General features: G+C 49.9%; 1 protein-coding gene across 9 annotated transcripts in view; it reads right to left on the bottom strand.

The window, feature by feature from the left end:
- Positions 1-14,653, bottom strand: part of SULF2 (sulfatase 2) — a 140,481-nt gene that overhangs the window by 105,905 nt on the left and 19,923 nt on the right. For 6 of the 9 annotated variants that reach the window (XM_033841146.2, XM_033841143.2, XM_033841147.2 and 3 more), the window contains one exon: positions 3,385-3,660. In XM_033841146.2, the coding sequence (XP_033697037.1) occupies positions 3,385-3,559 (175 nt within the window). In that variant the 5' untranslated portion in view covers positions 3,560-3,660. Of the gene's footprint in view, positions 1-3,384; positions 3,661-14,653 lie in introns of those variants that run through there. The other 3 variants (XM_033841149.2, XM_033841148.2, XM_033841150.2) reach the window with 2 other exon arrangements.

The raw sequence follows: 14,653 nt of genomic DNA on the forward strand, positions 1-14,653 counted from the left end.
AAAGACATTCTCAGCAACGGTATTGGTAATAGTGGAAACTACTAACAAACACACTCCCAATCTGGAAAGAAGTGAATAGCCATCCCAGGAGACTGGTTAAGCAGAGGAGCGGTTAAGACCACAGGCTCTGGGTTCAAATCTCATTTAGCCACGTTCTAGCTGTGTGACCTTGGACGAGTGACTTCATTTCTCTGGGCCTCAGTCTCTCCATCTAAAGTGAAGAGGATGTTGTAAGTTAGCCCTGGTTTTCTCTGCTTTCCTCTCTCCCACGTCCTCATCACACCTGGCGGTCCTTTCCTTATATTTGCATATGCTGCTGGCTTTATTTGAGAGTCACAGGTGCAAACTTACAATCAGATTCTGACACGAGGCTTAGTTAGATCACGCAGCTGCAGCAAAAATGCGGCGCTCCTAAGAGTGCCTGTTCAATCATTCACCTGGTTCCAGCCAAAGACCTAGGAGTCGCCGCTAATGCGCCTCGTTTCCTCACCACCCACAGCCCCCGTCCAACCCGTTCATGCATGTCTTCCGGGTTCCACTGTTCCTGCCCTGGTCCAGGCTTCCATCCTCGCCTGCCCCGTTATGGTCCTGTCCCCCTAATGTCATTTATTTCAACGTAACAGCCAGAGGGATCCTACTGGAACCTAAGTCAGGTCACAGCCCCTCCTTTGCTCAAGGCCCATTTTCACTCATGTCTGTTTCACTAAGAATAAAACTCAAAACCCTCACCATGGCTGCAAGGTCCCGCACGACCTGGCCTCATCTCTCTCCACTTATACCCGGGGTCGCTCCACCTGGCTCACAGGCATTCTTCCTGTCCCAACCCACCAAGCTCATTTCTAACTGTCTTTGCCTTTCCTGTTCTCTCCAGCTGGAGGGATCCTTCCCCAGATCTCCCGCTCCCGGCACAGTGCGCCGCACAGAGTAGATGCTTAATCAATATCTGTTGAATGCATGAATAAACGTCCGGGGGGGTCCCCAGGCAGAACTACGATGGAAACAGCTTGAGGGGCCCCATGAGGCAAGACCAAGGTGCCCTGAGGTCAGGTGCTGCCTCTGAGCACTCTTTGCAAAATTCTGCCAGAAACAATACTCACAGTCCTATGGACACTTTCTGTAGGCTCCCCATGGCTATCGAATGTGGCTCATTCTAAATGCTGCCTGTGAGATAGGTATCATACGTGTCAAACTGTCAATAAAAGCCCTGGGCTTTGACTGCTTCCTGGCTGCAAATTCTTTTTGCACAGATAAATTCCCTGAGAAACATCTATACTTGCGTTCATTAATACAAATCATGATAAGGACTGGCTCGGACGTACAGAAATCACCTTTACTTGGTGCTTAAAAGACTGATTCGTACTTTTAATAATGGATCCAAAAAGGGTGCAGACTTGCAGTTGGATCTTCACCGCAATCTTATGTTTGGCTGCAGAGGCTTTTCCAGTAAACCTTTAAATTTGTTGCGACCAACAACAGTCGGTTGCCCTTCGATAGTGGACAGAGGCTAAAGGCCCACCACTCACCTGGTCCACTACTGGCACTCTTTACCACAACCCAGGAGAACCTCCAAGATCTGGCTCCCTTCCTTCTCTCCAGGGTCATGCTATGACCCTTCCTCAGGCTCCAGCCACATCTGTCTCCTTGGTCCTGCCTCAGGGCCTTTGCACACACTGTTCCCTCTGCTTGGAAGGCTTTTCCCCAGATCTTCACAATACCCAGTAGTATGTCTATCATCATCACTGATGATGAGAAGGGAAATCTAGCTTATAGGATAAGGAAAATGCAGAGGGGCTTGTATGCTGTCCAGTACGGTAGCTATAAACGGTTACTGAGCACTTGAAAGGTAGCTGGTCCTGAGATGTCCTCGAAGTGTAACGTACATGCTAGATTGTAAAAGCAATATAAAAAATGTAAACTATCTCATTAATGATTTTTTATATTGATTATATGTTAAGATGACAATAATTTGGATATATTGGGTTCAGCAAAATATGTCTTTAAAATTAATTTCCCCCGTTTCTTCTTAATTTTTAAAAAAGTAGAGAAGGTTTAGAATTACTTATGTGATTTGCATTTGTGGCTTGCCTCCCTAGATGCACCTCTAGGGCAGCGCTGTGTAGGGTTTAATGTGGAGAAATGGAACCAGTAAAATCAGTGAATGCGAAGGGGGAGAAGACACAAGAAAAGGAGAAAGAAGACTGACATTGAGAGAGACCCCCAAAGGTAAGCTGGAAATGTAGGTGGAGTTTGACCCTGGGGAACAGAAGGTCCAGCTGAGGTTGACTCTGGGGGCCTCCTTCCTAGAGGCCTCATTTATGGGGACTTCTTCTCAGGCGAATGAAAATGTGGTGAGAAATGCCTCATGTAAATGAAGACGCCCAGCTGGGTGGAGGAGCCCAGGGCCTTGCTTGGCAGGGACAGGAAGTCCAGGATGGTTTACACAGTGAAGCGAGGATACGGCTCAGGGAGGACGCTGTGTGGGCGATAAAGGGAGGGTGCCCTTTTCCAGCTTGTCATCGGTGTAAATGAACTACATCTTGGCAAGGGCCCCTGTCCTCACCCGCTCTCCCTGGAGCCCACAGCACTAAGAGGGGAAGCAGCTCAGGACGAGAGGCGGCTGCCCTCACCCTCCTGAAGCACCAAACCTGTGAATTGAGTCGGGTCACCGGCGATAGGGCCCACCTTCCCTTCCCCTAGATGCCACCAAGGAAGGCTGAGCCCACCCAAACCTGTTAAGATTGGTGGAGCAGGGGTATGTACACACACACACACACACACACACAGACAGACGCACACAGACGCACACACAGACACACACATGCCCCAGGCTGGTTTCTTCTTTCTGTTCAGCGTCAGCTCAAATATCACCTCCTCTGAGGGGCCCTCCCTGATAACTAATCCAAAATAGCTCTGACCATCCCTCCCCCGCATCCAGCACCCTCTTCAGTTACCCCAGAGCATTTCTCCCTTCTTGAAATTATCTTCCATGTGAACTAGCAATGATTCTGATTATCTGTCTCCCTCATTCCAAGAGAGTAGAGACTGTGCCTGCCTGACTCGCTACTGAAGTTCCAGGCCCTAGAATATTGCCTGGAATGTAGTAGGTTCTCAATAGAAATTGGACAGAAATAATGAATTGGTCTTAACATCTCTTCTCCTTCAGACTTTGGAGGAATCTAGGAATGGTCCCGCATTAGAAAAAGGTTGGAGACCCCTAACCTCGAGGACCCAGCTGTGCATTCACGCGTGTGCGACCACCCCAGGACTTGGTTCAGTCGACTGGACATGAACCCTGCAGGGTCTACCCGAGCATCCTGCATCAGGATCCTGAGACCCAGCACCGTGAGCTTGGTCGATACCGCCTGCCAGCGGCCAGGGTCTTACCGAGCTCCACATCCTGGTCGTCCGTCAGCACGAGGATGATGTTGGGACGGATGTTTCTGCGGTCCCTCTGAAACCTGCCTTTCAGGCGGTGGTGGGACAGGAACGCCACACTTCCATCCAGGAGAGAGAAGACAGTTGCAGAGAGCAAGCAAAGCAGGACACCGGGGGGCGCCATTTTACGTTCCCGCTGATCCCTTGTTTCTGGCAGGATGCAGGAGTCTGGAGCTGTGTTTTGTGGATTTGTTTCTTTTCTCTCCTCCCTCTCTACTCACGGATCTAAAGTAAGAGGAAAAGATTCAGGTCAATCTTTTTGTAAAGGCTGCCCAACTGCTCAGACTTGCATAATGATTTCTACGATGCCTTCTGGCAGTGACAGTGAGAGTTTCTTTGATCAGGGACAGCTACAGCAGAACAAAAACCCAACTCGGCTAAAGTTACAAGGAAAGTATCTGCAACTGGCTCAGAGAATAGACTGGCAGGAAAGCCTTCGGAGACTACTTCTGCAGACAGAACTCCTCTCTTGGACCCAGCGATCCTCCGGATGCGTTGGTGGCAGCCCAAGTCCCGAGTCAGGTAGTCAGCCTGTCTCTGAACCATCCAACCAATGCAAGACAAATCGCCCCCCAGTGAAAGGAAAGGAAAAAGCCCAGTCTGGAGGAGCAGACATTTCTGGTCATCTGTTCTCTGCCAGCCCCACGGAGGATGCAGAGGTGAGCGGACGGAGCCCCAGCTCTCAGGTAGCGTGCGATTTGGGGAGGGGTCTGGACGAGCCAGGCTGATGCTTTGCGCTGGACAACTCTGTTTCAGGCCTGGCTCTGTCACTCACCAGCTGGGTCTCCGCATCGATAAGCCAGCGAGGAACCTCAGTATCCCCACGAATAAAATGGGGATACATGACTGTTATAAGAACTCAACCCAACAGGGACGCTCGCAAAGGTCCCCCCATCAACAGACCCCGTAACTGGGCAAGTTATTCGTATTGGTTTTACGTGGCAAAATAAACAAAACGACAACAGAGAAAACTGAGAGCTAAAAAGCTGAGGGAGAAGAACTGTCACATTCCACTGCAACCTTGGTCACCCCCTTGACCCCGGGTCAGATGGGGTCACAAGCAAAGGTAGGGGAGGGGAAGGTGGGCCAGCTAATCTTGGTTCAGGCGGGTCTCAGATCTCACTCTGCTCTTTGCTCTCTGCAGTCATTTTTCTACTTCCTGAGGAAATAAGCCTTCAAGTCCTGTCCAGATATAGACTTTTGGTCTCATTTGTCTAAAAGGAAAGAAAAAGCAAGCAAGCAGACGTGTTGGGAGGAAACCAAGGTCGCTGGAGTCGGGCTGAGTCACCGTTCCCGTGACCTTGAATGACTCCATTTGCCCCTGCTGTCATGGGGAACCCCACCCCACCCCAAGCCACAGCTCAGCGGACTCATCACGGACCCCAGGTTCCGCACAGGGGGATGTGATGCCTGTATCATCTCTCCCAGGGACAGCACCAGCCTTCTAAGGGGTCTCCCACTTCCTCCCCTGCCCCCACCCTCCATGCCCCCCAGGGGAAGCCAGCAGGATCTTTCTAAAATTCAAATCCAAACATACGACTCACAGGGTCTGGACTAGGTGAGACCAGGGAGGTGCTCAGTGCACAGGTTTGAAGGGGCACCCACTCCAGGTGGACGGGTGCAAGGCCCTCAGCTCACCTTAGTCCCAGCCCTGTCATTCACCTGCTCAGACCCTCCCCTGGCTTCTCATGCCTTGGGGTTCAAAATGCAGACTCCCCACCAAGCCACACAGGGCGGGTGTGATCCGACCCCTGTCCACCTCTCCCCGGTCCTCTCAATTGCTCTCAGGCCCTGGCTTCTTTCTGTCACTTAGACAAGTCAAACTTGTTCCTGCCCCAGGGCCTTTGCACTTCCTCTTCCTTAAACCTGAAAGAATGTTTCCCCAGATTCTGTTTGATGGGCTCCTTCTCCTCTGCCAGGTCTTGGCACAAATGTCGCCTCCTTGGAGAGGCCTGCCCTGACTGTCCTATCTGAGGTGCTGCCCCCGCCCCAGGCACTCTCTGTGTTTTATAACCTGCTTTATTTCCTCACAGTCCCTACTACACCTGCAATTACCTTATTTATTGCCCAGTTCTCCCCTGGGGAGGGTCAGCTCCACGAGGGCAGAGGCTGGCTTTGTGTTGCTCACAGCTCTGTCCCCAGCACCTAGGACCATGCCTGGCACAGAACAGTGCCAAATAATATTCAGATAAATAAAGGAATGGAGATTTTGGTGAGGTTCTCTGTGTACTACAGAGTGAGAGAAGGCTGAGAACAGAGAGCAAGCTCCACACAGGGCTTCCCACCCCAGGGGCCTCTGAAAGGACATCTGTGCAGACAGATGAGGTGAAGCCCACATTATCGGGAAGCTGACCTGGGAACCGCGAGTTTCACGGCGGACAGGCCTCGACTTCCACCCCCATCTCTTTATCTGCTAAAGCCCACATCTTGCAATAGAAAGGGTGGCTGCAGTGACACGCGTTGGGTGGCTGCTTTGTGCCCATGTTATATGATACTTAATTCACGGACTTTAAAGTTACTTGCTGGGTGTCCCTAGGCAAGTAACTCAACCCTTCTATGCCTCGGTTTCCCCATCTATAAAATGGACATGAAGGAGTAAATGAGTTAAGGCAGAATGCTGAGTCCAGAGCCTGGCACATGGTGTGTACTGACTGGAACACATCATTCACAGTGAAAACCATTATTAGATTATTATCAGCACCACTGCAGCTGGGTCCTGTGTCAGGCACTCCGCAGCATCTCCCTCAATCTCCCCAATAACCCTCTCACACAGGTACTACTATTATCCCCATTTAAAAACTGAGAACAGGGCTTCCCTGGTGGCACAGTGGTTAAGAATCTGCCTGCCAATGCAGGGGACACGGGTTCGAGCCCTGGCCTGGGAAGATCCCACATGCCATGGAGCAACTAAGCCCGTGCGCCACAACTACTGAGCCTGCGCTCTAGAGCCCGCGAGCCACAACTACTGAGCCCGCGTGCCACAACTACTGAGCCCGCACGCCTAGAGCCCGTGCTCCACAACGAGAGAAGCCACCACCACGAGAAGCCCTCGCACAGCAATGAAGAGCAGTCCCCGCTCACTGCAACTAGAGAAAGTCCAGGCGCAGCAACAAAGACCCAACGCAGCCAAAAATAAAAGCAAACAAAGAAATTAATTAAAAAAACAAAACAAAACTGAGAACTGAGGCCTAATCACTGTCCTAAGGTCACCTGGAGAGAAAACAGCAGGGACAGTGTTTGACCTCTGTTCTCCCTGACAGCTTGGTGAGGGCCTCTCACCACTGAACTCGTTTCCCAGCTTCTCACATTCAGGGGCCATAGCCCCAATTTCTGCCGGCCCTGCACAACCCTTCCGCTATCATTTGGTTCACATGCTCCTTTAAATAGCCTCATTTAAAAATAAAGACATAAACACATAGTTTTGAAAAAGGCGAAACACATGGTTTGAAAAAGACGAAACACATGGTTTTGAAAAAGGCGACTTTCTATCCAAGAATAAATGGAAAAGCAGCGTCCCGTTCCTGTAGAACTAATCACACAAATAAGTCAAACAGAGCAGAAACTGTGTTACTCTGTCCGTCTAACAGCTTCTAGTTCACATTTAAGGCTCTAAGCTGAGCTCTGGGCCGGCAGCTCTCAGACTTGTACTGTCTCTGTTTAAGGGAAATTAGCAGGTGTTGAAAGGCAACGAGGCACATTAGCACCATCCAGAGACTTTCTGCTGGAGGTAATGGGAGGCTTGAGAGGGTTGAAAAGGAGACGCGCCCTAGACTCTAATGGGTCCCTGAATTATCCCAAATCATGGCGGGGGGGATCCTTGAATCACGTTGTTTATCAGTCCATGTCTCCCTACCTCGGGAAACACACTGGGATGCTTTGTGCTTTGCAACTGAAACCGTGAGCTTGACTGACACTCCAGCCAGCCATTCATAAAACAAACTTCCCAGTCGAAAAAGAGGCAGAAGACCTAAATAGACATTTCTCTAAAGAAGACATACAGATGGCCAAGAAGCACATGAAAAGCTGCTCCACATCGCTGATTATTAGAGAAATGCAAATCAAAACTACAACGAGGTATCACCTCACACTGGTCAGAATGGCCATCATCAAAATTCAACAAATAATAAATGCTGGAGAGGGTGTGGAGAAAACAGAATCCTCCTACACTGTTGGTGGGAATGTAAATTGGTGAACAGTATGGAGTTTCCTTAAAAAACCAAAAACAGAGCTACCATATGACCCAGCAATCCCACTCCTGGGCATATATCTGGAAAAGATGAAAACTCTAATTCCAAAAGATACATGCACCCCAGTGTTCACTGCAGCACTGTTTACAATAGCCAAGCCATGGAAACAACCTAAATGTCCATCACAGGTGAACGGATAAAGAAGATGTGGGATATAAATACAATGGAGTACTACTCAGCTATAAAAAGGAATGAAACATTGCCATTTGCAGCAACATGGATGGACCTAGAGATTATCATACTAAGTGAAATAAGTCAGAAAGAGAAAGGCAAATATCATATGATAGCGCACGTGGAACCTAAAAAACTGATACAAATGAACTCATTCACAAAACAGAAATAGACTCACAGACAGAAAACTTACGGTTACCCAAGGGAAAAGGGGAGGGGCGAGGGATAAATTAGGAGTATAGAATTAACAGATACACATCACTATATATAAAGTAGATAAACAACAAGGACTTACTGTATAGTACAAGGAACTATATTCAGTATCTTGTAATAACCTATAATGGAAAAGAATCCGAAGCTGTACACCTGAAACTAACACAATATTGTAAACCAACTATAGTTAAATAAAAAAAAATACGCATTCATGTTCCTTCAGACAGACATCGAGCGATAAAATAGCGAATTTCTGACGGATGCCCTACAAACAGCAACGCTCTTATACCAGGAATCGTAACAGCAAATGCTTATCGAGGGCCTGCAACGCTCCAGTCCCTGCTCTAAGCATTTTATGTATTGATATATCAACTTGTCTAATCCGCATATCCACCCATCGATATTATACCCATTTTATGGATGAGGAAGCTGAGCCACAGAGAATTAAAAGCACTTTCCCATGATCACATGGGCAAATAAGGGGCAGAGACTGGGTTCAAACCCACTCTGGCTTGAGTCAGCTGCTCAACCAGAACCTCCTGGAAGCAGATCTCCAGGTAAGTTCCTAAGAGTCTCCCAACCTCAGTTTCCTCATTTGGCTCTGAAACAGTAGGAGGCCAGGTGCCCTTGGAGGGCCTTTTTGGCTCTGGCCTGTGATGCGGAGGTACAGGGGGGGCCGGGCCAGATCGTGGGTGGAGCTGGGGGATATGGTCGACTGGACTCTTCCTGGCACCCATGTTGGTCTTCTTAGCAATGCTCCCCTCCACTCCCAGGCAGCGGTAACCCTTCAGCCAGGATGCTGCTCCTCTGCATGGAAGTCAAATCTCCATGATCAGAGACTGGAGGATAATAGGAGCTAATTATTTCATCAGCTCAAGTCATCAGTAGGTCGATTTTTGATGAATTCCTCCAGCTCCCACTTTCCCTGGACTTGTGCCAGCCCCTCTCTGTATGCTAGAGAAATCAATTAAAAATGACACAAGGGATTCTGCCTCCATTCTCCTCCTTCTTAGTAAAGATTAAAGGTGGCTGAACCGAGAGAGTATCTGGTGAATCTGGGCGGCGCTAGCTGAGCGATGCTCTGTCCATCCCGCGGACACCACCACTCATTCCCACCAGCTTGAGGAAAGGTCCATCCCGCTCCTCTCTTCGTCCTGTGTCTTTCTCACAGACCTTGGCAAAGCCCTCCCAGCCCAGGAAGACATCACTGGCAACGCCTAGTATCCTGAGCGTTCAGAAGCATCGCTCCTGCTTCTGGATTTATCTGACCTGCAGGGAGGAGTCGGTCTCAGGCTGACTGTGCATCACAGCTTTGGGGAAACGCCTGGGACCTCACCCAGGCCTGTCCACAGAGATGCCGATGGCTGTTTTCCTCTGAGGAGCCCCAAATCCAACAAGAGTAGCTGAGAGGAGTTTGGGAGCGATCAGGCAGCCCAGGGAGAGGGAGAAGTGGTCAGAACAAGGCATTGATCAGACGGGAGAAGTTCCCTGGGAGGTGAGAAGAAAGGAAATTGTGGGGTGTGAAGATGCCCTGTGCTGGGGCCGGAGCCCCTGCACCAGACCTGTGGACCTTTCTAGGTGGTCTAGAGAGCCAGACCAGTTATGTCTTCCTTCATTTACTTTACAAATATGTATTTAGGGCCTACTGTGTCATAGGGTTAGGTTATAGGATAATCCTGCCTGGATTATAACAGCCTCCTAATTGATTTCCCTGCTTCTACCTTCACCTCCTTCTATCAAGCAGGCAGAAGGATCCTGTTAAAACAAAAGCAAGAGTCTGCCTTCCTCTACTGAAAAGTCCTGAAGGGCTCCCATCTAATGCCAAATAAAAACCTCCAAACTCTCCAAAGGACCAACAAGACCCTACGCAGTCTGCCCATCCCTTCCTGACCTCATCGCCTTCCACTTTCCCCCTTGCCCACGTGGCTCTGGCCACACGGTGTCTGTGCTGCTCCTTGCACATGCCAGGCCATGTCCCCACCCCAGGGCCTTTGCACGTGCTGTTCCCTCTGCCTGGAGCCTTCATCCAGATCTCTTCACGGCCCTTTCGTCACCTCCTTCAGGTCTTTGCTCAAATTTCGCCTTTGCACGTTAAAACGGAAATCTCTTTCCTCCCCAGTTGCACCCGCCACCTCTGACAGCGAGTTATTTTCCTTGTTTCTTTGTCGGTCTCCCCCACTAGAAAGTCAGTTCATAATCTGAGGGTACGGATTTTTGTCAGCTTTGTTCACATCTGTATCCCAACACCTAAAACAGTGCTTCGGACATAGCAGACATTGACAATACTACTGACTTGGCAAAGGATTTTCTCCCTCCTGGTAACAGTACCCGTACTCCAGCCCTGCTTGGGGGCATTGACAACTCCTTTTCTTCTGGCTTACCTGCAGTGTGAGTGCAGGACAGAACATGTGACCCAAGTGTAGCCAAATCGGCACACCTCATCTCTCTAGCTCCAGTGATTGGCCCAGAGACAGACATGTGACCCAAGCCTGGCCATGAGAGAGAAGTAAGAAACAGTTGGGTGGGTACTGGGAAGGGGTAAGCCCAGCCCAGCTACCAACTGGCCCCCGAGAGAGGATGCTCCTGACGGTGGACTGAAGCAAGTTCCACCTTGTAGCCAGTTACAGGCTCAAACAAGTGCCCTTTGTTGCTGAAGCTAATCTGAACTGGGCTTGTCATTTGCAACAGGAAATGCCCAGACCAACAGTTAATACCCTACAAGAATAATGAAGAAATAACTAAAATTTGTATGATGTGCTTATCACGGACCCTGGGCACTTTTCTAAATTCTAAGCACTTTTCCTGTGTCAGCTCAGGTCACCCTACAACAACATCGTGAGTTAGGAGTCTCCATTTGCGGGTGAGGAAGCTGAGGCATGGGGAGGCTCGAGAATTTCCCCAAGGTTGCGCTGCTTGGGTGCTGAATATCGTCGCTTGGATGGACCACATCAATGGGCTCTGTGCTCTCTGGCTCCTGGCTGAATGTGGCTCAGGGAGACGCTGCCCAGGGAAGGCAGTATGGGAAGACAGAGAGGCCTGGGTACTTTCCAGGGGCCTTCTCTGCCCAGTTGCTAGGAACCGACCATATCCCTTTATTGCCCTACTGAAGGCCACAGCTCCTGTGGGCGGCCCTTGCCAGGTTCCAGCAAATGCTCCCCACTGTTCCCAGCCCGAGAGATCCGTACTATTCATTTTCTTACACTCTGCTCACACCTTTGTTGGAGGCGTCATCTGTTTCCTGCAGGGCATCTATACTGATAAAACAAGCGGATAGCATGCCCGAGATTTGCACCCAGATATTCTGATCCCACGAGTCCTCTCCTGACTCCCATGCCTACTTGGAAACTGAGAAATGATACAAGAGGCTGAGGCTAAGTGTGTGGTACGAACAGGAAGCAAAAGGGAGGAACTGCTGGCCTGCAGGCATTCAGGGAGGGCTGCATGGAGGAGTCCTTACAGAGAAAAGTTTGAGAAGCCTAAGAGGAACAAAGTTCTGAAAATTCCACAGGATCTGGGTGGGCTCCAAAGAAGGCGTGGAGGACAGAGTGCCTCAGGCAGGGGAAATAGCTTTAGCAAGTAGGAAGCAGAATGGAGGAGTGGAAATGTGTGGTCCCCAACCTCACAAGCCTAGAAGCTGTCTAGACAGAGGATGACACATGCACATCTGTTAAAACTTACACTCCCCTGGTATCTCCTCTTCTTCCTGGCCAACAGGTTTTGCCAGCCTCTCTCCTCCTCTCCAGGGCTGTCAAAGAAAGGACAGGAGCTCCCGGAACCTACAGTCCACAGACTCTCCCTGTCTCCGTTACCTAAGTCCAAGGGCATCAGGTGGCCCTCTGTGCCTGTTCTTGGAATTTCAGCTGGAGGCAGAGGACCAAGCCAGCAGGACAGGGGACAAGAGAGGGGTCCTTAGAGGTTGGAGAGAGAGGTCAGGTTTCAAGACAAGGGCTCAGGATCTGGAAAGGAAATTAGGGCATAAAGAGAAGAACCTAAGAATCTAGTTGCCTGCCTAACTATTCACGTGACAAGAAATTCTTGAAGGCTTGCTATGTGCCAGGCATAGTTCTTGGCACTGTAGATAAAACAGTGAAAAAAAAAAGTACCTGCCCTCACGGAGCTGACATTCTAAAGAGTCAACATATAAGAAGCTGGAGTTGAAAGACTCCTGCTAAAGGTGAGAAGGGTCAGAAAACAGGATTGGAAGTAATAGTAAACCACGAGTGAACTCTTAGAATGGGGTCATAGATTATAGTTAGAGCTCAAAGAAAGTTTAGAAACGATACATTTGAAGTCTTGGGAAGCTGAGTATCACAACGCTTTGCATGTCAAGTGCACGACCATGTAATTCACACACTCAAATATATGAGCAGATGCTATGTACCAGGTACCGTATCATGATCAGTGGGGGAAAAGCAGACAAATCCCTGTTCTCACGGAGCTGATAGAGTGGAGAAAGGCACACAGAGAGACTGCTAAGTGCTGGGGGGAAACACAGCAGGGAACAGGCTGGAGGAGGGGTGGAGATGGGAACTAGAAACAGAATGCCTGGGTTCGAGTCTCGGCTCCACTACTTACTAGCTTGTGGGCAAGTAATGTAACCTCTTTTGGCCTCAGTGTCTTTATCTGCGAAGTGGGGCCAATAATAGCACTTACAGAGTTGTGAGGATGAAGTGGCTTAATGTCTGTGAAGTCCTTAGAACAGAGCTGTATACAGTAAGTGCCTGATAAATGTTGGTTAGTGTTATTTGTTGAGTTTGGGCCACCCTCCTTTCTGTAACAGCACTCAGTTTTCCTTTAGGGATCCTCTTCTCCCAGTTATTGGTCCATAAAGTTCAAGTTAGGCCCTGGCTTCAGAGCTCCAAAACTGGGCCACGGCATGCAGACCTAAGCCAATCAGAGCCTTCCAATCCCCCTGCCTCAGTGACTGGCCAATCAGAGTAATCCAGGCACTTGGGTCCAACTAGAAAGAGGCGCCTCCTCTTTCCAGCTGGCTAACTCGGTCCATGTCAGTCCACCATGAGGATGAGGGAAGACTGACGTCATTTTGCCTCATACGGAGTTGGAATGAAGCCAACACACAGAAGAGAACAGAGCTTCGAGACGGAACGTACTTGGGTTTTGAGAACATCCGAGACCGCTATCCAGCTAAGCCTGAAGGAGGAAGATTTACTTCTGGGTTCTTTGTTTCAGGCCCCTGTAAATTCTTCCATGTCCTTCAACTGCTTTTTTTTTTTTTTTTTTTTTGCAGTATGCGGGTCTCTCACTGTTGTGGCCTCTCCCGTTGCGGAGCACAGGCTCCGGACGCGCAGGCTCAGCGGCCATGGCTCACGGGCCCAGCCGCTCCGCGGCATGTGGGATCTTCCCGGACCGGGGCATGAACCCGTGTCCCCTGCATCAGCAGGCGGACTCTCAACCACTGCGCCACCAGGGAAGCCCTTCCTTCAACTGCTTTGAGATATTTTCTTTCAGGTCCCTTTCTCATACTTTGACTCTTTAAGGATACGAATCAAATTCTCTTTTTCTCTTAGGTCACTCGGAGTTGCTTTCTCTGTCACTTGCGACCGAATGAGCCCAACTGGCAGAGCAAGCTGGGGGAAAAGTGTTGACCCAGGTGGCTTCCCAGACACCATCTGCCTCCGTCTATAGAGAGATCTGATGACAGGGCTGCTAACCCTTGGCCTGGGCCCAACTCTGCCTTATCACAGGCAAACCTTCCTCATCCTTATTTGCCAGCTGATAAGAGAAAGGCGGTGCAGAAAGGGGGAAGAAATGTGGGCGTGGGAGTCCTGACTTCTGTCCTGATTCGGCCTCAGTTTCCTCACCTGCCAAGAAAAACAGGCTGCTCCCTGGGCACGGCCTGGAACTCTGGGATGGGTGGAGTCTGACAGGTGGGGGGGAGCCTTCCCTCACCTCCCTCACTGCGGCAGGCCTCCCTGTTATTCCTGGCCTCATCCAAGGTTTGTTCTCTTCAGAGCACTCATCACAACTTCTGATTCCTTGAGGCATTCTTCTGTTCGAGTTTGTATCTTGTAGGGGGTCATTTTCCCTGCTGGAAGCTCTGCACAGGTAGGAGCTGTCTCTTCCTCACTCCACAGCCCCAGTCCCTGGCAGAGCCTGGGTGCTAATTCTTTGAGTCAGTCAGCAAATATTTACTGAGCAGTTACTATGCACCAGGCCCTATTCTACGTGCTGCAGATTCAGAAACCAATACTCTGTCACGGATCAGACACCAAAATAAATGACGGGCGCATGAGGTGATGAGTCCTAAGGTGACGGGCGGGAGGCTGGAAGTGCTGGTGGGGGGAGTTCGCATCTTTAAATAGGAGGGTGGCAAAGGCCTCTCTGAGAGATGACACTTGGGCAGAGCCCTCAGGGAGGTGAAGCAATGTGCCTTGTGGATATTCAGGGGAACACTATTCCGGGCAGAGGGACAAGTGCAAATGTCCTGAGGTAGGAATGTGGCTGGGGTGTTTGAGGGACATAAAGTGGGCAAGTGTGGCTGGAGTGGAGTTGAGTGGGAGTGGGACCTGGAATGTTCTAGCCCAGGAGTGCCGTGATTGGTTGTAGATTTCAACAGGATCCGTCTG

The sequence above is a fragment of the Tursiops truncatus genome, chromosome 15 (genome assembly GCF_011762595.2).
Source record: "Tursiops truncatus isolate mTurTru1 chromosome 15, mTurTru1.mat.Y, whole genome shotgun sequence".
In the NCBI taxonomy this organism is placed as follows: domain Eukaryota; kingdom Metazoa; phylum Chordata; class Mammalia; order Artiodactyla; family Delphinidae; genus Tursiops; species Tursiops truncatus.